This window comes from Bombus flavifrons, chromosome 2 (assembly GCF_040668555.2).
Source record: "Bombus flavifrons isolate JBK064 chromosome 2, iyBomFlav1_principal, whole genome shotgun sequence".
Lineage (NCBI taxonomy): Eukaryota > Metazoa > Arthropoda > Insecta > Hymenoptera > Apidae > Bombus > Bombus flavifrons.
In genome coordinates, this window is record NC_138443.1 from 15,658,578 (window position 1) to 15,685,457 (window position 26,880).

The following is a 26,880-nucleotide window of genomic DNA, read 5'->3' on the forward strand; positions in this document are numbered from 1 at the left end:
TGATATCGTTAACGATAAATAAACAAGACAACAATAAGAACACTTTGATTTAAAGCGAGCATAGTTTGTGGCTTGAAAACATAGGACGGCGGCGAGTCAGCGGGATTTTCTGCCTCCAGCCCATTTATACGCTATTGTGCAGTCGGTGTGCGTTTTTCCTTGGTGACGGACGTGCGGTCGAAGAATGTAACGTGGCCGGGGAAGATTGATCACCACTGCCAACTGTGTCGAGAACGTCGCAACACTCTTGCCACACCGGGGAGTCACGGAGTGTCCTCACCAGTGATTCTCACCGGACCTCCAGTCCACCTACCGGCCACTAGACATTGGGCTAAGAAAGTTGAGAATCTCTGGATGGTTCTTGTCCAACATTTACATTTACATGTCGAACGAGGTTCGACCCTCGGCTATCCTCGTTAAAGCACAGAAGGGCAGGAGAGAAGGGCATGGTCAGAAATATACGTACACATATGCACGTATATTCATATGTACTTACGCCCATAGAATGGCCGTCAGTGTCATCCGCATGATTGTCGGTGCAGCGAATGATGTGTATCGATCAAAAGACCAATTCTCTACAAATATACGAGTTAGTCTTCTTAGAAAATCCTAGACGTTGCAATGTTAAAATATTTTACTATGCTATGTCGTTTATTTTGATAATTGGTAGCTGATACTGTGGTCAAATATTAGCCATCGATAGGCTGTAGAAGTTGATGCATTCATGGGAAATTTAGAGATTCAAAGGTATATATAGAAGGTGGCCACAATACGCAAAAATGTAGGAAATATCCGAAGCAAAACTTTTATCTAAATATTCGTAGAATCATTCAAATCTAAAAGAAAACTGCATCGTTGTAATTGATCAGAGATTTTATGAAAAATTACGAATTAGTTAGTTTGATTACCTTTGGCAATTCTGACGTTAGTGATCTGTAACCTGGGGATTTTAACGATGCATAATACGTAGCATACGAGAATAATAGGTAAAAATATACAGGATAATATTGGTTATATAATATTTAATAGATGAAACAAATTTGTATTTAAATTGTAATAAAAATTGTATTTAAATTAAATTTGTATTAAATTTGTTTATTTGTAATCGTAAAAATATAAATTTTCATAAATATTCGCTATCTATTCGTTAGATTGTTTTAAAGTCTACGTTATTTAAGAAATTAATATTTCGCTGTTCGTACCAGTTTTGAAAGACTAGTTTTCGTATTTATATTCGAATAGGTTTGAAAACAGATAGATAACGTACTAGTCTCCCGTATGGTCAGGACGATTATTGCTCTGAAATAGAGGTGTGTAAAGTAGAGGAAAAGATCGATACAAAAGTACATGTTTGCTGCGGGTTCGTGTAAAGGTATATACTCCCACGGCGTAGCCTGGAGCCAGATGCACGAACGGAAAGGTTAAAATAGAAAAAAAATGCCATCGTTCTCGTAGAGTAGACGATAAACGTTTCATCCCTTGCGTGACGAAGGCGTTTTACTTCGATATCGTCCACGTGGTCAATCTTGATACAACGAGCTTTTTGGCGGATTCAATGGATGTCTACTTCGACGATTTCTCGGTCTCGTTGCTGAAACCCTATGTTTCAGCGTTCTCTCTGCCCTTTTTATTCTTAGTTAAAATGATCTATCTACCGTTTCAAAGAAATGAAAAAAAAAAAAAACAAACGAAGTTTTATCATCTCTTTATTCGGTATAAAAATTGTTTCATTTTCCTCGTGCCATCTTTATTTTCCTCCCTGAATTAAAAATATCTAGTCGTTATCTCGTAACAAACTGTATAACGTAAGTTCGCTTTCAAAGTTTACAAACCACGGTGAGAATTTCAAATATTTCAACGCATGCTGAAATACGAAAACTACAGGGAGAACGGTATTACTATATCGTTACATACGATATTTTAATGTAAGATGTAATTAAGAAGTCCGATCACGTTAATTCTTTTAATATAATCCTATACGCAGAAGAATATCTGATTAAAAAATGTACATTTCTAGATTCATAGATATTCATTTTTCTATATTACCATTTTTTTAATCTACCATTTTAGAATTTATTTCTTTTCAATTTCCATTTATGCACGTGTATCGCCGAATCGTTGATCGATACTACATATTCATTAATTTCGATCGCAACGGCCAATCCGGCATTAAACTTAAGCCGGCCGACTCTCCTCTTTACAAAGGGCCCACACGCCCGTATTTTTACGCCGGTTCACCGTATCGACGAGTACGTTTCCACAGACGATAAATCTTGTTTTAGTCGCGCGTAGGTTAAGGGGAACTAGCAACAGCAACACCCAGGGGTGACTATAGCATTGTGCTCGGCCAACGATGCTAGTCGTACCATACATACACCGATAGAACTGTATACGTGTATCGTGTGGACGCGTGTGCGCCGCTACACACAACCCTATTAAGAACAACACTGTGTGTGCCGCTGTGGCTCTGTCGTTGGATCACGTCGCCCTGGGTCTGCGGGAAGCGAGGTTATATTCCGCCGGTCCTCTACTCCGCTGCATTGTGCGCACTGCCATGAAACGTCTAACCTATAATAATCATACCGATATACAAGACGAGCTCCGTGATGCTCGTCCCTCGTACATGCTGCACACGGCTGTTTCGCGTGTGTACATGTGCGACCTGAGCGGTAACGCGGCCGTCAATCCGCCATTGCGACATGGACGTGAGGTTACGCGCGTGAACGAGTGAAGCGAGCTTCAACTCTCTCGTCTCTCTTGGCCTCGTCTCTCTGCCACCCAGAATGCATCACGGGTCTTGCAAGAAATGGTAGCAAAAGCCGGCTTAACGTTCGATTGCTTGCATATCTTCGATGGATTCTCCAAGGTTTGTTGGAATAGTTCCAGTAATACAGTTCGTTAATGGACGAGGAAGAGGCATTCGCGTTCGAACTCAAGGCTTAGATTCATTGTCGAGACTTTTCATCGATACGATATCTTGCTTGGATGGGTTATCTAGTTGTATATGTATCTTGGAATCTGACGTTTCACAGTGTTCGTTACTCTTAAACCGTAACTGGTAAGGCGAGGTCCTGTGAAACTCCTGGAACTTTTCGAATTTTCTCGTAATTTGCAAAGTACACGTTTTGCGGTGTTGTATCGTTAACCGGTGTATAGCTTAATGGCTATCGGTGTATTCGTAAGCCACAGTACCAGCTTTTGTAAACTTCTGAACATTTATGTCTACGCGATAAAGCTAGCATCATAGGTTTGATGGAAGTTATGATGCAAGGTACATGCATATTGTACCTATCTTCTATTAATTGCGTATAAAGCGTTCGTTAGAAGATTCTACCGCGGATATTGGTCGCTGAATCGACGCTATCACGCGAGCCTATGTATACGCGACATTGGCGATTTATCAATTAATTAGATGTATTCGTTTTTGCCAGAATTGTCCTCAAATTTTAGCGCATTATAGCTTCTTCACAAAACTGCTCGCAAACGTATTTCTGCTATTAATAACTAATAAAAAAATGAATAAAAGAGAAAGAAAGAGAAGCACAATTTTCTTCATAGACAAAACAGAGGAGTTGTGTTCTGAAGAGGTTAACGACACGTTGAGATTATTTTCCACAAAGCAGTAGTCATATAGAAACTATATTTTAAATATCTTTAACCACGAGAGCTTTTTACCTGTAACAGCTTTAAGAATTTTGGCGATTTTTATAAAACTCTTGGTTGTTTAAAATATGGATGCAACGAATGGATATAGCTACGTCGGATCATTTCTGTAATTAATTAAAAGGAACTAGGACTTTCTTTCATTCTTGGATTGCTTTTATTTGTCCGGATATAAACGAGAAGTGTTCTCGCAATTAACGCGTTTTTATTTCTGTTTACTGTACAACGTTCTCGTTTACCCAGCATTGTTTACCATTCAGAGCAATTTACAAACGTATACAATTTGAGCGTAGCTCACCTACGCCACTGTTACAATTACAAGTCTCGTTTAATCGATAACTTTGCCAATAAGGAGACGTCAGTCAATTCACTGCTGTTAATGGACCGCTCGCTGTGTGCCGAAAACTACTGATATGTATTTACACTGCACGTGACAGTATTAAACCATACAAATCTTCGTGGCAAGCGTAATTCCAAGTATGGTAATAAAAGAAAGAAGAAGAAGGAACAACGCTTATAATTCATCGCGTAATTTAACGCGTAGATGCGAGAAGAAATTATGTAAAATGTGTTACCTCTTTTTATCAGTTACTCGCTATCGCAACGAAGATTTACGTATTCTAACTGCGCACCTCTGAACGGCAGGAATTTCACCACGTGTTCTCCCTCTCTCCCTTTCACCTTGGTCTTCTTCTACAAGCAGTCTCCCTCCTGCTCATCCACCCTCTAAATTCAGTCTAGGTTCCCCTTACAAAGCGTGCCGGTATTTGTTAGCACATTTTATGTCTCGACATTGATTGAGCATACGTTTTCCTTCAAGCCGTTTCGCAGGCAGACATTTCAAAATGTGTTCCGTTTTATTATAACGAAGTTGCCTTCTTTTTCCCTCTGTGAAACGTATTCTAAAATAAATTGTTTACATAGGAATAGAACGGCGATGATCGAACAAGGTTTCAAGATAACTTGTTAATTTCTTAATATTTATATTCTTGGGAATTGAGGTCGATCGCCGCTACTTATTTCAGTATAAACGATTATCTCGGAGAACATTTTTTTTATATTTTAAAATGATTTTCATTATATAGGTATAATTTTTAGTTTATTATTCTCTTTGATAAAACAATCTCTTCGGAATGATTATAGAGAATGATATTATGATTCGATATGGTAGGCTTTCCTCTCCAATTCTTACTTCTATTCGCAGTCTCAAACACGACCAGCTAGTATCATTTCACAAATCGCCTATATTATCTTCCCGACAATGCAATTCTATTCGGATGCATAAAATCACGAAAAGAAATCACCTATAACTTGGAAATTATTTACGACTCCTTACGACCCTACTTTCTGCGAGCTTTATGCGTTCGATATCGTCAAACGTTTATTTTCATTTCAGAGAATTTCCTTTCAACTAACGCGATGAAATATCATTTCAAAAATGAAAAAAGAAGAAAAAAGAAAGAAAGTAGGGAAGAGGAAACGAGGGAGTCTCGATTCTTTTTCGACCGTTATCTTAAACTTTCTCAAATCCCACGTAACTAGCCACTTTGATCCTCGTTTCCTTTATTTATCGTTTTATTGATGAACCACATGTGTAATTCAAAGACGCGCTAGGTGCTTCGAATGGCCTGGCCTGTTATTCGTATCGGTATACATTGACTATGTGGCCGTGTACGTATAGAAAAGTTGCGCTTATTCGTCAGTGTTCACTGCATATCGATACATCGATGTTTATTCAAGTGCAGCTACATCGGCTTCGTACGTCTGACTTTCAACAGCCTCGGAACACGATTTGAATAATTCCCAATAGCGTTGCCTCATCCAATTAGAATCCTTTCCGCGATATAAAATAAGGGAACCGAGGAGCAAATTCGCGCGAATAAGATGAAATAATGAAAAACAAATTTCAGCATAGCCCCACCCATCAGCTCTATTTCCATATAGATCTATAGATGTTGAGGCGAATTTTTTTCGGCAGCAGTAACTCGAATCCTTCCAGGTTTGTTTTTCATCGTTAATCTCTTATTTCGTGATATTTTTTGTAGACACGAATATTATCGAATATATCTGGTCAATTCATAAATTCGTGTATCTCTTGTAAGACTCATTCTACGAAGGAATTATGTGGTAGATGGGAACAAATCGTGAAATTTCGTATTTCTTTATGAATTTTTTATACTTAGAAACGCACACGAACTTGTAAACGTGTGCAGTGTATTAACACTGTACATAAACTATACGCAATGAATCTCGCTTTATAAACAAGATCGATTTGAAATTAAGATTAAAACACTCCGCATTCGTTACGACTCAAGCACGTTGTATCCACTCTGAGTCTACAGTTTCTAATTATAATGCCTATTCTTACGAAGTATAATCTACATAATGGAGATGCGATAAGAGGAAAGACAAGATTTATATTTTATAAAGCAGAAGGTTAAAACAAACTTCTGGAAACTTTATAATCGTAGAATTTGACACTCTTTTAACGCTACAATTGCGCATTTTTAATACGTACTTTGGTACGATGACTACGTAGGATAAAAGACTGAAAGAAAGTCTTTTTTTCAATTTCATGTTTTCATATGACTTTATAATATGCGATTGAATTTTAAAATCGTTCTTGTGAAAAGTGCGACTTTCGCTGAATAGTATAGTTGAATAGGATTAAGAGCGATGAAAATAAGTAAGTCTGTGTAATCAATCACGTTTCTGTTTCGATAAAACGACGAACGTTAACGCTACCAGAAACGCTGTCGTGTTTTTTTTTTCCTAATCGAACAAACGAAAAATATCCGATCACATTAACCATATAATTCCGTAATTCTAACGTTAAATTTATTCCAAACTCATGTAACCTTAATGCACGACTTTCTTGAAAGTTGTGGACGGGCCCTTAGGGGGTTTCTCGCTTACGTCATTCGATCTTTGGTCTATCCTCGGCCCTGCGAAGACCTATTACCTTATTTACGATTCGCATGGCCATTATCTCTTGGCAACAAAGTGAACCAGCCGGTTTTTCGATACGATCCTCCGTATACACCACACACACGACACGCTATACCATGCCGTACCACACACATTTACACGCGTATGCGCACGCTTACACGTATATAGATGCGCTCACGCGTGCTTCTTCATTGATTTCGCTGGTGTGAAAGGGGAATCGGGCAGACAATGAATACAAAGGCCCGTGGTATATAGAGGCTGGGCAAAAGCGTGCTCTTGTCGAGCCGCCCCGAGAACGGAAGACTTTTGTCTTCGCTCGTTAATAACAGTTTTGACATAGTGGGAAAGGCATGGATGATTGGACGGCTTATGGGAGGCAAAGAAAATTATTGAAAAATTGATTTTTGCCATTCGAATCCGTTCTCTTTTGATCAGGGGCCGAAGCATCGATGCGTGACTCATCTTGTGCGCGCGGCCGCACCGTGAACATTCGGCTGAGCTGCTTTACGTGAACCTATATATCTATATATCTGTATATACATACATATGTGTATGTATATGTATATATGTATTTGATTCGTTAAGCTGAAAGAACTAAATCCGATGGTCGCGTCAAAGAACGGTCGAAAAAGTAGGGAAGAAGGGAAAGTAATTAAAAAAAATAAAGAAACGAAAGGGACGAAAATTGATGTCCTCGCCGTGTGTCGCGATACGCGCCCGATATCCAATATTGCGTTAATGCGTAAAACTGCCACGAATCGTTGTCGTTAATTAATGTCTTCATGTCGGAGGGATTATTCGACGATGGTAATAGTCGATATATTGGCTGCGTTAAGGTATCTTTGAATAGGTAAATTTTTTTGTTTTCTTATTGCTGCACAATATTCTAGTTTTGGAGTATAAGGTAAATTTAATTTCGTCGAACAATTTGCCATTCGTATTATATCGTATTCGATTATAGGACTGTAATTTGGTATATTGTGTTTATCATTGCCTATCAGAAAATACGAATCGAGTATATATTTAAACTCGTACCGGTATATTCGCAATAGTTTTCGATGATCCTTTGCGAAACACGCTAGAAATAAAAATTGATTTCTTCGAATATCACGTATTTTGAGAAAAATACATTACAGCGAGTTCACGCTAATAATGTCGTTTACAAATTAATTTTAATGTCAAATATGACAGCAATAGAAAGCCTCGAAGAGATACGTTTAATATCGATGCCGGGAATTATCGCGGATGGTGAGAGCACGTTGGTCAGATCGTACGAAAATTTTCATGAAAACGAATTGTCGTCCACCGTATCACATAACGGATATGTGTACGCTGGCGGGTTAACCATCGGAACAACAACCTGTTCGATGACTGTTCCGTTTGATGATTGCAACAAGTGAGGACCACCGTCGTCCTCTTCCCCAGCTTGTTCCCAAACCATTTTACCACCGACAGCCACTCCCCGTTTCGAATTCAACAAGTGGCCAAATCATTCTACGCGAGACTACGTAGCGTCGAAAAACTGGAATTTTCCAGCCGGCGGACAGTCATTGACCATTTAACGTCGTGTCGGAATATTTCTCTCTATCGAGAGATTTTGTCATTCAGCCCGAAATTTTACTCTCTCCCTCTCTCTATCCCCCGCTCCCACCCATTTTCTCTTTCTCTGTCTCCCATTTTCTCTTCGACGCACAATATCGATGTTCAATGATGCTGCCGTAATCGTATCGGATTAATGATTTGATTGGAAAATGGAATTTCGCCCATTCTCCCAACCAAACTTCTCTCTTTGCACAGTAATAAACAAATCGTTTTATATCGAATTTCAATAAAGAGAACACCGGCGGATGTGTATTATAAGAATGTAAATGAACGAAAATAGGTATTGAATGATTGTAATGCTATTTAAATGTTAAAACAGTGTACAACATCGATATTGCTTTGAGCAAATGTATCTCTGTATCGGGTGTCAATAAAGAAGATGCTATATTATCGGTAGAATATGACGAAAACGCAAATGAATAAATAATTAAAGGAATCGTAAAAAGAATATTCAACTTCAACGATCGTAATTCTACAATACACTCTATTTAAGTCATTAGAAGATTAGTTTTTCTTAATAATTCCTTTAGCGCTTTTGAACTGTATTTACGAAATTAGACTGACATTGTATATTTACATGTATATTTAAATACATAATGTATATATATATATATACATATATACACACACATATACTCTACGTAAGAATACGTGTGTATGTGTAACGTAATCATTACTGTCATCGGAAAGCCTGATCCTTTCCTCCGTAATTTCAACCGGTAGAGCGGCGTTGGTATACGTGGCTGAAGAACCCGTAGACACAGACCTCGTGCTACCTGGTGGAATGGGTCTCATTAAGGACGCCTTCATGGTCCTTCATCCTTGGCTCTTCAGGCCTCGTTTCTCCCTCTTAGGCAACGGAGTCGCTCGTCTTTTATACCTGGATGCCCTCTGCTCGCGTTTCTGAGCTCGGTTTCTGTGTTTGCGTGCGCCTTATGCGGTCGAAGGCCATTTGATAGTGGTTGCTTGTCATCTTCGACTTTAACCTCGTTACCATTTTACAGGCGTTTCTGCAACGAACGAACGAACGAACGCGTATACCGCACGGTTTTCCTTTAAATTCGGATTTGTTAAGATTTATTTCGGATTTATTCTACGGTCTCACCGATCTAAGGACCAGGCGTAATGTCGACTTCTCTTTTGCTTTCTTTTCCTCTTGCCCCCTCTCTTTTACCGTGTATACACGATTTCCGGCGTAACGAGATTCCTTCGTTGCCTTTGCACCCTTTAACGAGTTTTTTCCCTGTGTATTTCGCAAATAGAGTTCCATCGTTGCGGCAAGACTGTTATCGTATCGTCTGTTTGAATTGTGCGAGTCGATAGAAATCTTGCTTGTTAACTCGTCCAGTTTTCTTACTCTAGATGAAGAGAACGCGTTTTTCTATACCACGAGTTGCGCGTAACAACGTTACTTGTGAAAAAAATATTGTACCATACTTTAGGCTACAAAGCTTTACGACGATTGACAACGGGATCGAGATACGAGGTATATTTTAAATGTCAGATAATTCTGATAATATAAGATTCGATTACAGCGGTTCTCGGCAATATTTTTCTCCTCTGTTTAATACCTCGAAAACATTGTTTTTATAAATCTTATCGTAGAACAAGATTCAAGATTTCAGTTTACGATCGACTAAATTTTTATCCGCATACCTTCGTAATACGATTTTCCAAATATACATTTTTAAAACGAGCGTGTTTCACGTTTCTTCTTACTTCTTTTCTTTATTTTCCTTAGAATATAAAAAATGAAATATCTCGTCGAATGACACGAGTGCTCACGTTATTGTTTTCGAATGTACATATCTTTCTTGCTACAGCAAGCTACTATGAACGAATAACTACGGTTTAACAAACCACTATATTATATATATCTATATATAAATAAAAGCACCTTGTTGCTTCAAATTACGCGTCGATTAATTACCACATAGAAAAAGTGGACAGTAACTTTTCTACAGATCGGAGCGTCTTCTCAGCGTGTACACGCCCGTACGACCATAACGCTTCGTCGTTTTAGCTGATCTATTTTTCGTTCTTTGTCGCGGCTGCTTTGTCGTGTATGCTAATCGAATTCCCTCCTCTTATTTTCTCTTTCATTTTCTTTCTTCCTCTTTTTTTTTATGTTGCAGGGTGGCGGAGGAAGCGGTGGGGCTGCGGGAGGTCTGAAATTCACGGTGGCTGACACTTGCGAGAGGATCAAAGAGGAATTCAATTTCATCCAGCAACAGAACCACTCGTGAGTCTTTCTCTTTTCTTTGACTCTCCTCGTCCTCGCTGTCTCTCTCTCTCTCTCTCTCTCTCTCTCGCTTGCTCTTTGTTTTTCTTTCTCCACCACCTCCGCCCAACTCCCCCTTTCCAGTTTTCTCGTCTATTCATCCCTTCCGTCTCGCGTTCGCGTTTCTCGAAGATCCACGATTATTGACGCCGATGCTTGCCTCGGCTGTCTTCTGCCCATCTTTCCTCGCCTTTCCTCCTTCGTCCCGCTGCTCCCTGTTTCGAGGTTGTTTCAGAACCCACCCCGTTGACGCTGTTGCACGCCGATCGCTTCGAAGTCTCTTATCCGAGAGAGGAAAGTTGGAATTGTTTGCTCACGACGTCCTCTCCTCTCCCGGCTCCTAATAACGCGTCGAACGTTTCGAACGCTCGCGGGCTTCAGTCGCAAACCGGATACGCGGATAACAGGACGATCTCCAGTTGAAAATCTAACGCAAAGATTCGCGGCGAATATACAGTGGCTGACAAACGTATATTTAGACGCTTATCAGAGAATATTTTCACGTATATGTTACGCGTATCGTATAAAACATTTTGAAATCTTATTTAATACCGTAACAAGATTCAAAGGTAACGATTATATCGGTAACAATTGAAAGCAGCGTAGAAATGTACATAGAAGTTACGAGATGTTTACTACATGTTGTATATATATTTGGTTAAAAATTGGTAAATAGTCCTTTCAAACGTATGTTCCGGTGATTATGAAAGTGGCCTTAGTCAAGAATCTAAAACAAACGAGTTTGTTATTATTCTGCGTTACGTTCGTCTCGTACTACGTAACATTACGATAATCCAAAAACATATTTGTAAAGTAGTGGAAAGTGAACCGTTGAATCGAATCGGCTGTGACGTCGTTAAAGAGGATTCAGTTCAAACGCAAAATTTTAAATATCTTGTAACGATAAATACGACGTATGATTCGGGCCTCTTTCATAATCACCGGTACACACAACAAGTGCTAAAGACAATTCCACTGAGTATCTATCGCGGTTTACCAATGTAATTGGATAATTGGCTGTTTAAATTCTTTTATCATCTCTGCAAAATATACTTGCGCTAAATATCTTGTAGTTTCTATGTTACATTTGCAGATTTGTTTCGGATACCTTACCAGCATAATCACGACAATCGCGTTTCATTACATTCTTAGTGTTATCTCAAAATGTTTCGTATAACGCGCGTAATATATTCGCAGGAAATTTCTATAACTGTTGGAATACCTTCGCGAGCGTACGTAGTACATGTAGAACGTTCGTTATTTATATATCAGCCTCTCAGAAGTTAAACCGATCGACACCACTTTTTATTCGTCTCTCGATTCAATTACACGCGAACACAGTTTAATATTCAATTCTGAAGAAACAAGTGATTTATTTTCATTCGATTCGTTATCCCCACGGATTTATCGCAAGCAGATGACATAAACAATAGTAAATCCTACGGTGAATTGTAAAAAGCGATATTCGCAACATCGCTGCTTCTCCGTACTTTGCAACGGAGTTTCGATCGCGTACCGGGCTAACTTTCAAACTCAGTTTTTCTCAGAATCGAAAGCTCGCGCGTCCGAACATTACCCTACATTTCACGCTTTTTCTTTCTTTTTTCACGAGAAACCACGCACTGCCCGGTTTTATCATCAGTTACCGGTTCGCATACTGTATGCGTATCTTCGGATTAACCGGTGATTCTTTCGTCTCGTCGGAGGTCCGCTTCTACGAGAGCCGCTTAAGCGACAGTCTTCCGTACCTCGAATCACGAAAGTGACAAAATCGTATACGGTTTTGATCGGTGAGAAAGAACTCGCGCGACATCGCGTGCATGTCGACGATTTATGGTAATTGATAATCGAGGCTCGGACACGGTAATTAATCGACGTTCCGGCAAGTAGTATCCAGATGCAGGCGATGCTATAACCGTTAACGTTATTGGAACAGTGCTCACTTTCGGGCGGACGCCCGTGTAATGGGACCGTGTGTACAAATGTCTGCGTTTACGTATCATTAATTATCTCGCATGCCGCACTTGCGATACCGTTGAAACCGTCGGATGGACGGTTAAATTTGCGTTTCGTTGTTAACGCCCAGCTAATACGTGCTACGCGTACTCGTCGCTAGTCGCCACCCAGTGCGCGTATGTATGTCTGCCCCGGGACGTTCTGGCCTCGACGAAATTTTCCCGGTAATTCATGAACTTTCTGCCTGCCTCTTGGCAATTTTTTTTTACGACCTCGTGGAATTCGCCGCTCGCGAAAATTCAGCGACGTGCTTCCTTTCCTTGAGAAAAGCCACGGTTTTACAAAGCGTACGTTCTATTGCTAGACGGAGTCTTATTGTTGCACGGTCTTTCGCAATCTACGTTCTACAGTCTCGACCATTTTCGCCGTGAATCGTACTTCTTTTATTTCGACTTTAAAACACTCGCAATTTTTATCGCCGCGTGGTTTATTGTATCATCTTTGGCAGTTTTATGAATTTTGATATTAACTTTCTTGCAAGATACAAGTGTGCATTACAAAGTGACGAAAGTTCATGTGAAATCGTACTGTGGTGGCTACAAAAAGTATTTAGGATCCGTTGTTTCTGTTATAGTTTATACTAGTTTTCGGTCGAATCGTGTTAAATTCCATGTTACTTGTATCTTCATATGGTTACAAAAATACTATAAAAATGAAACGTAGATACGTAAAAATGAAACGTGCGTGGCGTAAATGAATTTTCTTAATAATCATTTTTATACCAATTTACGTAACGATTCGTACAATCGGCAGGTGAATTTCATTATGCGAACAGCATTTGTAAACGTATGGGTTTTTGGAGCCACGTTGGTTAGCTCCAATAATTAGAACGTAGAGAAAAATGACCATTAGGAATATTATTTTTTTTCATTTACCTGGAAATACGCGATTACTTACGTCATCTTCTGGCGAGAATTGTATAAAAGCGATGGTGATCAATTCTTTCCGAGAAGCTCGTAAAGTACCTACGTACACAGGCCATGAACATTCGATCACAGCGAATGATTAAGATCCACTTTTGATATTCGAATAACTCTAGTTATAAATAATATCTCAATTTCGAGCGAATCAACGTGCACCTTATTTCAAAATTTAACTCATAATGGTTACCGTGTAAAATGTATTTCTTTAATAAAAATACGAGATACATCGCGTTAAAATTGCACGCGAGTGAAGTTAAAACGATTCCAAGAGCAACTTTATACCATACGTTCCGATCGATTTTCCTCGGCAAATAACGCGTAGAACGATCGGATATTTGCCAAAATGTCCCCGGCAGGTTCCTCTTCCTTTATTCATAGCTGGGCTTCTTTTTTTTTTTTTAGGTTTTCAGTGGTCGGGTCGCCCGCCGCAACCGCTAACACCGCCATAATCTCATTTCTTCTTATTCCTTCAGCTTTTTCGCCGGAGAACTCGATCTTACTTTCTAGAGACACACCGCGTTCTCTTCCTCCTCGAATTCAAGATGCTGCAAATCCCAAAGGGAAAGGAAGCGGTCTTGCCCTATGCGCTTGCACGTATTTACACGTACACACACAAGCGTCCACACACGCACATTATACAATATATATATATATATATATATATATATATATATATGCATTTAGGCACACATGTACATACACGTACAAACACACGCATACAAAATGGTCCTGAACGAGTGCGCGCGATTTCTGCTTTAACGCATGTCTGACTGACTGACTCTGTCCTCAATCGCTTTTCACTTTTCAGACTGAAGATCGAATGTGAGAAACTGGCCAGCGAGAAGACCGAGATGCAGAGGCATTACGTTATGGTAAGGCACTTTGTAAGTTCGCCTTCATATCTTTTTATCTTCGTATCGAGTACAACTTATTCACGGCAGTTGAAAACATCGCTTAGATGACACTCAGACGAACTCGAGCGGATTCGATGAATCGTCGCACTGTTAACGCGCGTGGTTACGCGTTTCTTCGGAGTATAACGTTTCGTGTGACGAAAGTTGCGAAAATTATGAAAATTCTAGGACGTAGAAGTTAGAAAGATCGAAGACTCTGTCGATCGGAAGAGAAAGAAAGATATAGACTTTATATTCGAAAGCGCAAAAGTTACTACGAATGTTAGTCGACTGTGAATCCACAGCAGGTTTGGGAAAGTCATTTGATTCTGATCAACTTTCAGTTGGTTTTTCTTCGTCTGTTCAAACGACTGAAAGCCGAGCTTCCTCCTTACCGCAGCAGGCTCTTCGATTATTAAGATTCCTACGACTGCCAAAGTTGTTGAAATTATCCAGGTTAATAAAATTACGTAAAAATCAACGATACGTAAAAATTACGATTAAAATCAAAACGTAAAACGAAGACGTGTTAACTTTTGCGAATGCAGAATTATTTCAACGTTACTATGTTCCTATACGTAGAAATCGAAACAAGGATCGAATAAAAACGAAATATTACAATTACACATTACGGTAGTGTGATACATCCTCCGATAGTGTATATCTTTTGTTGTTATCTTAGTTATAATACACAGACTGGAATTGTCGAAAGTCCTGTGCCGGTGCACGTGCTTCTATTGTTGAAATTATCGATAGAGAGGGTAATCGTAGCCACGGAATCGGGTTTTATAAGCAACGAGGTTACAGGGCCATTATTGAACTCGGTAATCTTTGTCGCAACCCTCCCCGACACGGGGCAATGGAGAAAAACGATCGATATTGTTCTCGCTTCATATTGCCGGCTCTTCGATTCAGTTCCCATCAGCACGAAGGCAATTAGCTCAACCAACCGTACTAATCGTATCGTCATCGGTAAGGAGCTTAACTTGGACTTACCTATATTAAAGTGCGGCATTAACGTGGACCAAAGTATTTACCACGGGAGTCCGTTTCATTTCTCACTTCTTTATTAAATATTTATTATCGAACAGTTGAGGAATTCGTTGTTCTTTCGTACCTCTGATCAATCGATGCGAGAGGATCAAAGGAGAAGTGGTGCGAGTAACAAAGTCTTTGAAAAATGAGGGAATCGCGAGCACAGTTAAACTTCGATGGAAAGATCTAACAAAGGGGAAGCTTAGAAATTCGCAGTACAATTTTTGAAATAAATTTCTCACTGTTACATCGATGATTCTCGTTTCCCGTGTCTACATCCTTTTTTCCTTTTTGAAAAAAGTACTCTTGCGTGATTTTTCCCTCGTATTTTTCCATCGTTTCGAAAGTCGCTTAGGGGAATTTCTAATTTCTCATAGGTCGCGTTTTCATGGGCCACATATTGGATAGAAAGCGATATTTTGTTCATCAAAGAAATAGTTTATCATAATATTAGGAATACTAAAATTTCTTTAAATTTCATAAAACTGTGGAATCTAAGCGGAGGAAATAACAACGGGAAGAACGCTACACGGATCCTTGGAATGTTCTTTCACAGACACGCTGGTGCAAAATAACGTTTGGTAACGTAAAAGTTTGCAAATATAGTTTGCGGCCCAGAATGTATACAGTACGCAAATGTACAAAATATTCAGTGCAAAGTACTCGATATAATCTTCAATGGCTTAAATGAATTTCCATTGCGGGTTTGTTTCTTTAAAAATATGGAAATGTACGAAGATATGAATTTGTATAAACATTCGTGTATTATTATAGTCCAGTACTGTATCGGAACAACTTAGAGAAAAAGAAAGGAAAGAAAGAATAGACGAGCCAAAAGATTCGATCGTTTGAAATTTTCAAACACGTTGAACATCTTTATTTATTTTATTTTACCGTTTAGTCAGCAATTTGCTCTTGTAATCCGCGCTTTTACCTCGTAATTACGATTGTACCAGGCAAAATATTTGCCTATATCTTTATTTACGTTGCACGCTAAGCCGACAGTTCCTTTGGAAAGTAATTTTCGCGTGTTTTGATAGTTCGTAGGACGCGCAGAGAGAAGAGGAGGTTTTCGTGTAAGGGGCAGGCGAATAGGCGGGCGAAAGAAAAAGAAATCGGGTCGTCCGCTTTATTCGCGTGTATAAATTCACCGATATTTGAGAACGTACTTTTACGCTGGCTGTTATGCTGTTCTGTAAACTGCTCCCTCCCTTTTGGTATACGAAAACGTATACGTTCCCCAGCGGAGTAGGGTCAACAGCCCTGCTACGATCCTCGGTCCTGGATTTATTTTCACCTCTGCCCTTCTCTTTTTTCCAAAAAAAAAAAAAAAAAAAAAAAAAAAAGGAAAAGAAAAAATTCACCTATGGAGAAGCCTTCTATTATTTTAAACACGCGTCTGTGAAACACCGTCTGCGAGCGTTATCTCGCAACGCGATCGTTTGCCGAGCCCCTTCGTTTCTCCTCTTCTCTCCTGTATTATTTCGATATATCGCAATAACACGTTCATTTTGTCTCCGAGAAAAACATAGACAAGATGAGGCGAAAAAAGAGAGATAGAAAGGAGAGGAGAGAAAGAAAAGAGAGTGGAAAAAATGACGCCGGATGAGCGTGTGCGGCATGCAATGATCGATCCGAAAGCACGGAGCAGTTAGGCGACACGACTTCCATCGCAATCCCTCATCCCCGGGTCGCGAGATCGTACGCCGATGTTAACTGTACGTTTGATCGTAATTGTCGCGAACTGTACCATCTCTGTAAACTGCTACACCGATGTGACACCGTGCAAGCAACCAAGCAGCAAGCTGGGCCGAGTGGTTGGGGCTTGGGTTGAGGGGGAGGGGGTGTCAGTGGGAGTGGATAAGGGGTGGGGGGTTGGAGGTGACAGAGGGGTTGATGGGGGTTGAGAGTTGAGCCGGTAATCGATATCTCCAAAGTAAACGAAGAGAGGAAGCGAGAGAGAGAGACGAAGAGCCGAGTGACAGGGTGAAAGAGAGAAAGATAGGGGAGGGTTGGTGGGAAGAGTAGAAAGGGAGAGGACGCGACAGAGAGAAGGACAGAGTCGGAAGGCAACAGAGGAAGGGGATGGGGCGTAGGATGGCAAAGGGAAAAGGGGAAGGGAAAGAGACGGGGGGAATTAGAGACGGAGAGAGAAATTGATGTCGAGGGTTTGTCAACTACCGACAAGTATTATATACGTACAGCCTGACGAGAAGGAGTATTGGTGTAACGTATGTACAGACTGCGAACGTGTCTCTGATATTCTAATTCCACCCCTGTGTATTCCAACCAGCCACCTTTCCATCCCTCTTACAATTCATCCTCCGCGATTTTCATTAGGGTAACGTGCCGCGTAAATCCGTGCGCCGCGGCCGCTTCAACTTTTTCTCCCTCCCTCATCCCTCTCTCTTTCTCTTTTTCTCTTTCTCACGCTATCTGTTTTCCTCTTTCTCTTTCGCTCCTTGTCGTTCATCTTCTTCTCGGAATTTCTCTTCCTGTTTCTCTTCTTTTCGCTACGCCACCCCATACATTCCGTGCTCCCGTCCTTTTCAGAACTTTAGCGCACGGATCATCGCCTCGCGACATGTCCTTATCCGATGCATTCTTCTCCAATAGACGCGACTCGTTACGTTCGCGGAATCTTTTTTTTTTTTTTTGTTAAATCGCATCAGCTCTGAATTGATGCACGAATCGTCATAGTTTGTACAGTATATCAAACACTTTAATCGACGACTATGTCTAATATATATAGACACATAGGTTATATGCCTATGATCGATACTATCTGCCAGTGTATGTGTATCATCGAAAGAGAATAATTTTGTTGTACGTTTCATTAACTGCGAAAACGGAAGAACCACTCGATTATCTCCCTCGGAAAAGGTTTCCGGTAGCTCCTTTTCTTTCTTTTTCCTTTTTTTTTTTGGCATCATCAGAAACGATCCTGTGTGTCCATTCGAAGGTATCGCAAAGAATCCATTTAGTTTTATCGTGCAATAACCTTTCCGCCGCGCGCGTTGTTCCATTTTTATCGCGAAACGATGGAGTACCGTTAAATTAATTCCCTGAAAAGTATCTGGCAGAGAAAGCGGGGTCGTGCGCGCTCGGATTTATTTCCTCGTTCCTCTTCATTTTATTTGACACTTTAGAAAAAGTTGTTAAATCGATAAGAAATTAATTCGATTTTTATTATGAAAGCGGAACGATTCGCACCGATGAAACGCGCGCGGGACCGACAGTTCGAGGGAAGAGGGACGGCCGGTAAAGACGTGAAAAATATTCTTATGAAAGCAGGTTGCCGTCGGTGCGCGGCACGTTTTTCACCCTTTAAAAACGCAGACTTCCCGATTACCCGCGTTTTCCCTCTCTTTTTCTCGCTCCTCTGCTACTTCCTTTTTTTTCCCCCACGCCGTTTCTCCTCCGCGCCCTCTCTTTATCTCTATTTCGTTTTTCCGCAGCGTAACAAATTAAACATAACCCACATCCTCCGGGCACGTTTCTTGATTACTTCTTGTTTTTCCCGTTTGCGTTCACCGTCTGCTTCTTTTTACAGATTTTATTTCCGCCTTTGAAGTTTCTACCGTGCAATTTAGTGTTTTTGTTTTTCCACCCTCCCCTTTTCACCGACGTTTACGAAGTTTCATAACGGTGCACCAACGTCCGTGGGGTTAACTGTTTTCACGAATTTACCGACCCTTCCTTTTCCCCACCACGATGCTTCTCACCCGGGTCTCTCTCTCTCTCTCTCTCGCTTCCTTTTTTTGTTTTTTCCACCAAAACCCTTCCCACCCTTTTTTCTTCTTTTTCCCCTCTCCTTTCTTCGCTCCTTTTTTCCTTTTTTCTTCCTTTTTTCTTCCTTTCTTTGTGGCAACCGTGTCTTTCGCTATTCAATTTTCTTAACGCTGCCAACGTCGTAACCGTTCTTTCCTGCGAACTTTGTGACTTCTCCCTTTACGTAGCTATCGATCTCACTTACGTCGACGCGCATCCCTTTCCGTCGCTTTACGATCCCGTCGCCCTGCGAAGAGGACAAGAATTAACCGCAAGAGCAAATAAATTTTTTTCTTCGCTCGTCTCTTCTCATCTCCTGTCCTTCTGTTCCATCCCCGCCTCGTCATATTCAACCCTCCCTTTTTTGTCATCTGACAAAGGTAACGACCCGTGTCTCGGATTATCGCCGCGATTCTCGCATCGTCGCGGTCGAGTTTGGCTGATTAATTATCCATTAATTGTACGGAAGCGCGAGGCGCGAGCACTCGCGGAAAACATTCGGGAAAGGATGAAAAGGAGAAACAAAGGTAAAACGGGGAGCGACGAGGTGGAAGGAAAGTGCGCGCTGAGTGGTTACGTGGAGTTGAAAAAGAGAGGAAATGGGAAGAGACGGAGAATATATATGGTAGACAGAAAGATATAGACGAGAGTGTAGGGGATGCTGGAAAAGAGAGTAGGCGGTTCAATCACCCTAGCAAAGGCTCGCTACTAAAAGATCCATATCGAATAACCGGAGGGGGTGAAATTATCGGTACAACCCCTATTATTGGGTTCCGAACCACGTGAAAATAGAAAAGGAAAGGTTGCCAGATGAGATCGATACGACCCCTCCTCCCCATACCTCTGTCGACCACCGACAGTTTCTCTTCATCCGATTATCGACTTGGCCCGGCGAACTCTTTTCTTCGTGTTTCGGACTTTCCAACGAACCCAATATACGTTCCGCGATGCGGCCAAGAAGCATTTTATTACGTCACGAATCGAATTAATTCCCGTCCAGGATGTCGATAACGCGCAATTTAGGATGGCTTTCCTCTCTCTCTCTCTCTCACTTTCTCTCTCTCTCTCTCACTTTCTCTCTCTCTCTCTCACTTTCTCTCTCTCTCTCTCTCTCTCTATCACTCTCTTTCATCGATAATCGCTTCAAAGGATACGATTTTCTGTCTTTTATATTCTATACGATCGACCGATCTATTCCGTGTTACATGTATATACAGGGTGTTTCGAAATAGTTGGCTGACGGTTTGCGTACGAGTTCTGTGCGTCGTGATAAGCGAGTTAAGTTTCGGATGAACATATGTTTTATAACAAATCTTCATTGAACTATACAAGGGACGTATAAGCAGAGTATGCTTGCCCGTACACTCAACTAACTGTATCACGGAATGTCTTACGTCTGTTTCTCGTCTCATAATGCGAAATTTCAAAATATATCTCGCGTAATTCGACGCGATATAAATGTAGAGTGGTTTTGAAATTTTGATCACCTGGAATAAATAAAATATATTTGCATATTTATCGAACGTTGCTTTGGTTATGATACGTATAATAATATCTTTTTGATGTAACAGTTGAACAAACATAGCAGTAATATGTTTCGCGATAAGTGTAAGTTGCTTTATAAAATGGACATTTTTAATCGGTACGATATCGATCCGGACCGATTAACTCGGTCGAGAAACGATTTGTTAATTCCTATTTGAACGTTCTATCGTGAACGAACGTGGAATAAGTTATATTTAATCTGGCGCCGTTTTTTTCCACGGTGTTCTTCCGTTTCTACCGTCACATAATACGCCAGCAGGTTAATTGATTGCGTTCATTTAAAATTCATCTGCCTTCCGGCGGATGATCAGTCTCGTTAATAATTAATCGCCAAGAAGTCATTTAGTCTATTTTGCAATTTCTTCGCGCACGTGTTTGTGTAACGATATTTGCGTCCTGTCGCTGATGTCACGATTGTGTCAGTTTTATCACAAATTAATTTCCATACTCGCTAATGATAAAATGCGGAGAATGAGTAACGTTAACCTTAAACTGCTATAATACAGGCTGATAACCAAGAGGAAGGAAAGTATCAATTACCAAACAGCTCGGCTAGGAATCGTTGCTGCATTAAAAGACAGCTAGCGACGAATGTAATACTCGGTTAGAAAGAATGGAAAATGGGGGTCAATGAAACTTTCACATCTTTTTTTACCCATAATCACATGTTTGCATGGTAGTGTGATATTCTACGTATATTATATCTAGCATCTTGAAATGTGCGTTTTAGGCGAGTTTCCCCGCTATAGTCTTACGTTCTTCTATTAATCGTTGGGTCATAAGGAACCAGGGACCCGACACATTCTCACAAATCATAAATATTTCAAGTAACTTCTAATCAACGATCAGACGCATTTTTGTCGTTTCTGCCGCTCCTGTCGTTTATTACGCGGTATATTTAACTTTTTACTTAATGTTTCCGCCCCAACGTTCAACAACGACCAATACGTAATGCGATTGTTACGCTCGCAACATAGATCCAATATCGAAACGGATCACGTGTCGCGTTCCACTTAGCTATCGCTTGTATAATAATCGTAACCGTTCGCATATTGTCGATCTACTTAGATAATGGACGACGAGAGGGCGGCATCCAGCTCACCGACAAAACTGATATTACGATAAAGCGGGTTGCAGAGGAAGGCAAGGTCTCTGTGAAAACACGCGTTAGAAATCGTATTTAGCGACCGACCGATTTCTCTTACCGTTACTTCTGCCATCGTCATCGTGCTCTTTCATCGTGATTATCGGCTGCATTATTAAGTCGGTGTATTTCCGTGGTCGATGTTATCGATCTCCCTGGAGTATTATCTCTCGACCTACGTGTATGCTTTCTCTCGACGGCCAAAGCCAACCCCCTTACCCCCTGAAGCCATTCGTCCTGGAACGAGGGGTTAAAGGCGGACACGCAGCGCTAAGCGACAGTCACTAACCGATTTACGATCGCGCAAGCGCGCTCACCAATCGTATGATACGATGCACTTTAGCGGAACACCGACCGGATCGAACCCCCGTCCAGCCTTTGGACGTGACCCTTGCTTTCTCTTCGTGCTTACCAGCTTACCTCTGTTCCAACCTACCTAGGGATTATCGCTTTTGACTTGTGCCTCCTTCCCGTAATGTTTATAAAAGACATCGTCCGTTCGATACCGTTCGTTATATTCGACACTTCGATACGATCTAGATTTTTATGCGAGACGATCGCGCAGGCGAGATTATTCGTTCTTTCATTTAGAAATTTTGCTTTAAAGCTCGCTTCGTTCGCGTGAATGTTTCCCACAAAGGAATACGTTTGAATAATTTGTATCGAGAATATTTTACCGAACTTCGATAGAAGGAACCGAAGAAGCGCGAGAGAGAAAGGGGATAGAAGATAGGAAGAAAGGAATGCGCGGAAGAAGAAAGGAGGGAAGAAACGCAGGACAGAAATAAACAAGAAATCAGAAGAAAGAATGTAAAGAAGTGTAAAGTGTAAGGAAAGTGGAGAGAGAGAAAGCCGTTAGGTATTTAGGAAGTTTTTAAAAGTATTTTCGAGCAGATACACGTTTCTGCATAAAGCGCTCAGCTTCTTGAAACGGCATCTTTGAAAGCTTGCAAGTAGCATCGGGAAACGTTCGATGATAATCTATACAAGTATTTCGCAAAACACGTGGCCGTAAATTAATTACGTAACAGGTATAAATCGAAGAATTTGCATATCTGTGTAGTTCGCTCCGTTTCTGTCGATCCTCGTTCCATGCGCCTCCTACTCAAACATTTTTACGAGCGTGCTACATATAACGCGTCACGGAATCATCGTGTCAGTGCTGTAATGCGTCCCAGAGCGAGTGGCTGGTACTCGAGTGACTTCAGCTACTAACCAATTTACGATCAGGCGGCCGTACCCACGAATTGTATGTAGTTAACCCAATTGAAGACGTTCGAGTTGCAAGAGAATCTTGTCGCGAGTTTACTCGTCTCGTGAAAAATCTCTTCTGCTGCTGTTTATACTTGGAAATTAACGGGGCTCGCTTAACGTTCAACGAACGATCTCGACGGCGTTGGTTTCACGCGACAAATAAAAGCAAGTTTTTCGTAGACATCGACGATGAAACCTTAGCTCGATCGATCGTGTCGCGGCAGAGAAACACAGGGTAATTTATTCGGTCGTTGGCGTCGTCGATAATCAATTTTAGCCCTCAACCGGTGGGGTGAAATACTTGTTACATAACTAGCCGGCTGAAGTTAATTCTCCCTCCATTACAAAGCACGGTGGAATATGCCCGATTTATCTGATTAAATACGCAACTGCCGCTTGACGCGGATTAAGTTGTTATAGAAGCATCGGCTGTAAAATCCGATGTGGAAAGTATTTGGCAAATGGTGGATTAATTTTATTGCTTTCGTCCGTGTATTACGCGCGCGATATACGATCGTTAACGTTGCGTTATTTCAAACGGGCACAATTCGAAGAACCGCGGATAAGACAATACGCGAAATTTTGCAACGATGATAATGTAACCTCTGTCGTTAAGACGGACAAGATTTTATATTGGGGCGAGTTGAAAAATAGTTTTAGGATTTACGAGGTATAATTAATAATTAGGATTACGAGGCATAATTTACAATTTAGAGATTATTAATAAACGATAAACGATAAAGATTCAATACAGCGGATATCCAATAATAATTTTTTAATCGTAAAAAAAGTAAGGATGACTGATTCAAACGAACGTTGGAAAGAAGTGGATTTGTATGAAATTTTAACTTTGGAAAAACGTAGAACCGTTGATCCAGGTAAAGTTGATCGCGATATAACTTCGGTCTACGCTTTGCGCTTAATTAATTGCTGCTTAAAAATTCAAATGACGTAATATCTTGTCGATACTTGAAAATCTCACTACTCTTATCGATGCAACGATCGCGTTACGGTTCACCGTGTATATTCAGGGCATTGTCAATACAACGATCACATAATCGAAAATCGGTAAAACTCGCTCGATGACATTTCGCTATCGATCGTATAGCACCACGGAACAGCAACTGTTCGCATAAACTCTGTAAAATTTCTTTCGAATGGTTGTTAGCTTTCGTCGCTGGATTCGTTCTCTGAATATTTAAAATAATAGAATTAATACTTTTCGGATAATCCTTGTACGTTTCCAAGAACTCAGTTTCTACGTAGAAAGGATCATGATCGAAGAAGAAAAAATATTTTGAAACAAAAATCTCTTCGTCAGTTTCCGTATCAACCTACCGGCGAGGGATTAACATTCCAAATTCTACCGCTAAAGTGGTTTTTCTTTTTCGTCTCGACGTTAGGTCAGTTTGAACCTTGGGCAATGCTCGACCGAGGCAGCATGCGAGTCTCGCGCGTTCAAGGGACAAAAGTGGTCGGTTGATCCGACTCGTTCGCAAGAGAACGTTGTAATGATCCTTTCTTTTGTACGCTACCTCCGTAACAGCGAAGAAAGGAGTGAAAGGGAACAGGAAAGGAAACAGTGGTACGGTGGTTCTCGTTTCGTCGAGATTTACGAGAAGCCTGTTGTATTTATTAAAAGTTTTGTACCAACCGGGTTCCCTGCTTCTCGTGAAAACTCTAGAGCGTCTGAAACGATATTGTGAAGAAACAGAAGTTAAGTATCGCTAATGAAAGAAAGGACAGGGAGCCGGTTGGAACTCCGATCTCGCCAACGTTTCGCTCATTCTCCTAACCAGGGCCATCGAACGTTGACAGGGTTCATTGTTAATCTATCGTACAACATGATCGGTACAAAAGATCATCGTAGTTAACTCTTGCTTTGGCTCATTTTCGATCGATTCGTATTTTTCTATCGTTAGAAAAGTTCTTAGATTTCGAACAGACCTGACAGAATGATTATTTTTACCAACATAATTTCTAGTTTCGATTAATTGCTGTAGAATTTCTTAAAATAGCGATGATAGACTTTCTGTCTTTGGTTAAAACTGCAGTGAGATTCAGACGTAAAACGTTCGAAAATCGTAGTAGGATTAAACTTCTTCTATCGATAAAACGATATTTTTTGTTTGGATTAGAATTTTGAAATAATGTTGAGATCGTCGTTGCTACTTATTTTAAGTGAAACAGACAACGATAACAGTCGCTTGAAAAACAGTAAACTGTAATTCTACATATCCATGTATGTAAAATATTCTTTTTGCAATTTCAGTTGTACACCTCTTTTCTTTCTCAGGAAAAGCAATACAGCAACCGTTGTATTAAAATTCGACGATCTATCTCGATTGTATCAACCTCTACTTTTATATGTTCACACGCTATGAAAATAACATATCGTGAAAAAGTGAGGCTATCGAATCAGAATGTCGCGATTTCTCGGCCTAAAACGATCAATCAACGATCGCACGAATATTATCACGTAGCTTGATCACGACGCACGAACGTGTATAAAAAGCGATAATAAAATATCTCTGTTTCTTTCTGTTACAGTACTACGAAATGTCTTACGGCCTAAACGTGGAGATGCACAAGCAGGTAAGCGAGAATTCCGTCGAAACAATTTCTTTCGGCGCTTTATCATTCATATTCACGCAGCTGAGAGGAAGAGCTCTTTATCTCTGGCGTAAGGTAGTCGAAAACGTATACGGTGAAGTTACCAGACCATCCCCTTTTCCACGAAGTTTCCCGGACGAGAGACGTTAAGCCGAAGCGGCGGCCGCTTAAAGAACGTCGGCCTGATTTCTATCGCGCTACCGCGCCAGCGAGGGTAGGAGTTTAAGGATCAAAAGATTTCTCGTTAATTAAGTTCGGAATATGCCGGCCGATCCTGATGGTGTCTAGCGGCCGCCCCGTAGTCACGGATCACAAAAACGAAAAGGGGGTGACGACGCATCTGGTCCGGGAAATCGTGTAATTTTGGCTAATTAGGGGAAACACTGGGCCACATCCCCCTTCTGTCAGCAATTTTCTTAAAAGCGACCACGACCCCTCGTTGCACGCGAGCTACCTAGATCTCTCTCTCTCTCTCTTTCCTTCTCTCTCTCCTTCTCTATCTCTTCCTCTCTCCCTCTACATTGTGAAACGGAGGATGGGGAAGAGAGTCCTAAACTCCCAAACAACCCTCCCTGACACGACGAGCTGATATTCATTAGCATTAGCGGCCGATCATTTCTCACCCTTGTACCCAGGGGCGTTGCTTAATGGGGTGCAAGCCTGGGGACAGGGTAGGGATAGGGCCGTCGCGTCGTCGAATAGGCCGGTCCACCATTAAATCGGCGCGAAATTGCGTCCGGTGGCTCAAGTGGCAAACTAGTTAGCTCAGGATGCTTTATAGCCGCGTTGTTATTGCCATGTACGATTTGCGCTTCGAATTGATACGTAACCGTTAAAACGTGTACCGGTTAATCGACTCGTTAGGCGATCAACGATTGTGTTTAACCTTGCGATGGCTGGATGTACTGGCGTAGGGTATCGTTGCGTCATATTGGTTCGGGTTACATTGGAAAAGTCTACGCGTATCCTCCGTGGAAATACAATTTTATCGATGTAATTGGAACTCGGAACAAGTTGCGATTCGCAACTTTCCATGTTAGGCAATTTACCAGCAAGCATAAATAAGCTTCTGATAGATTGGATGGTATAGATTATTGACACATACGTTGCGCCGAGGCGATTATTCCATTATCTCGATATACCTCTTCCGAAAGAAATTACCACCATAAGCTTATTTATCATAACGAGACG

General features: G+C 40.9%; 1 protein-coding gene across 11 annotated transcripts in view; it reads left to right on the forward strand.

The window, feature by feature from the left end:
• Positions 1–26,880, forward strand: part of gro (TLE family member transcriptional corepressor groucho) — a 115,855-nt gene that overhangs the window by 15,631 nt on the left and 73,344 nt on the right. For 7 of the 11 annotated variants that reach the window (XM_069132383.1, XM_069132385.1, XM_069132389.1 and 4 more), the window contains exons 3-5: positions 10,350–10,456; positions 14,243–14,318; positions 25,627–25,671. In XM_069132383.1, coding sequence (XP_068988484.1) covers positions 10,350–10,456; positions 14,243–14,318; positions 25,627–25,671 — 228 coding nt within the window. The remainder of the gene's footprint in view (positions 1–10,349; positions 10,457–14,242; positions 14,319–25,626; positions 25,672–26,880) is intronic. The other 4 variants (XM_069132384.1, XM_069132386.1, XM_069132387.1 and 1 more) reach the window with 2 other exon arrangements.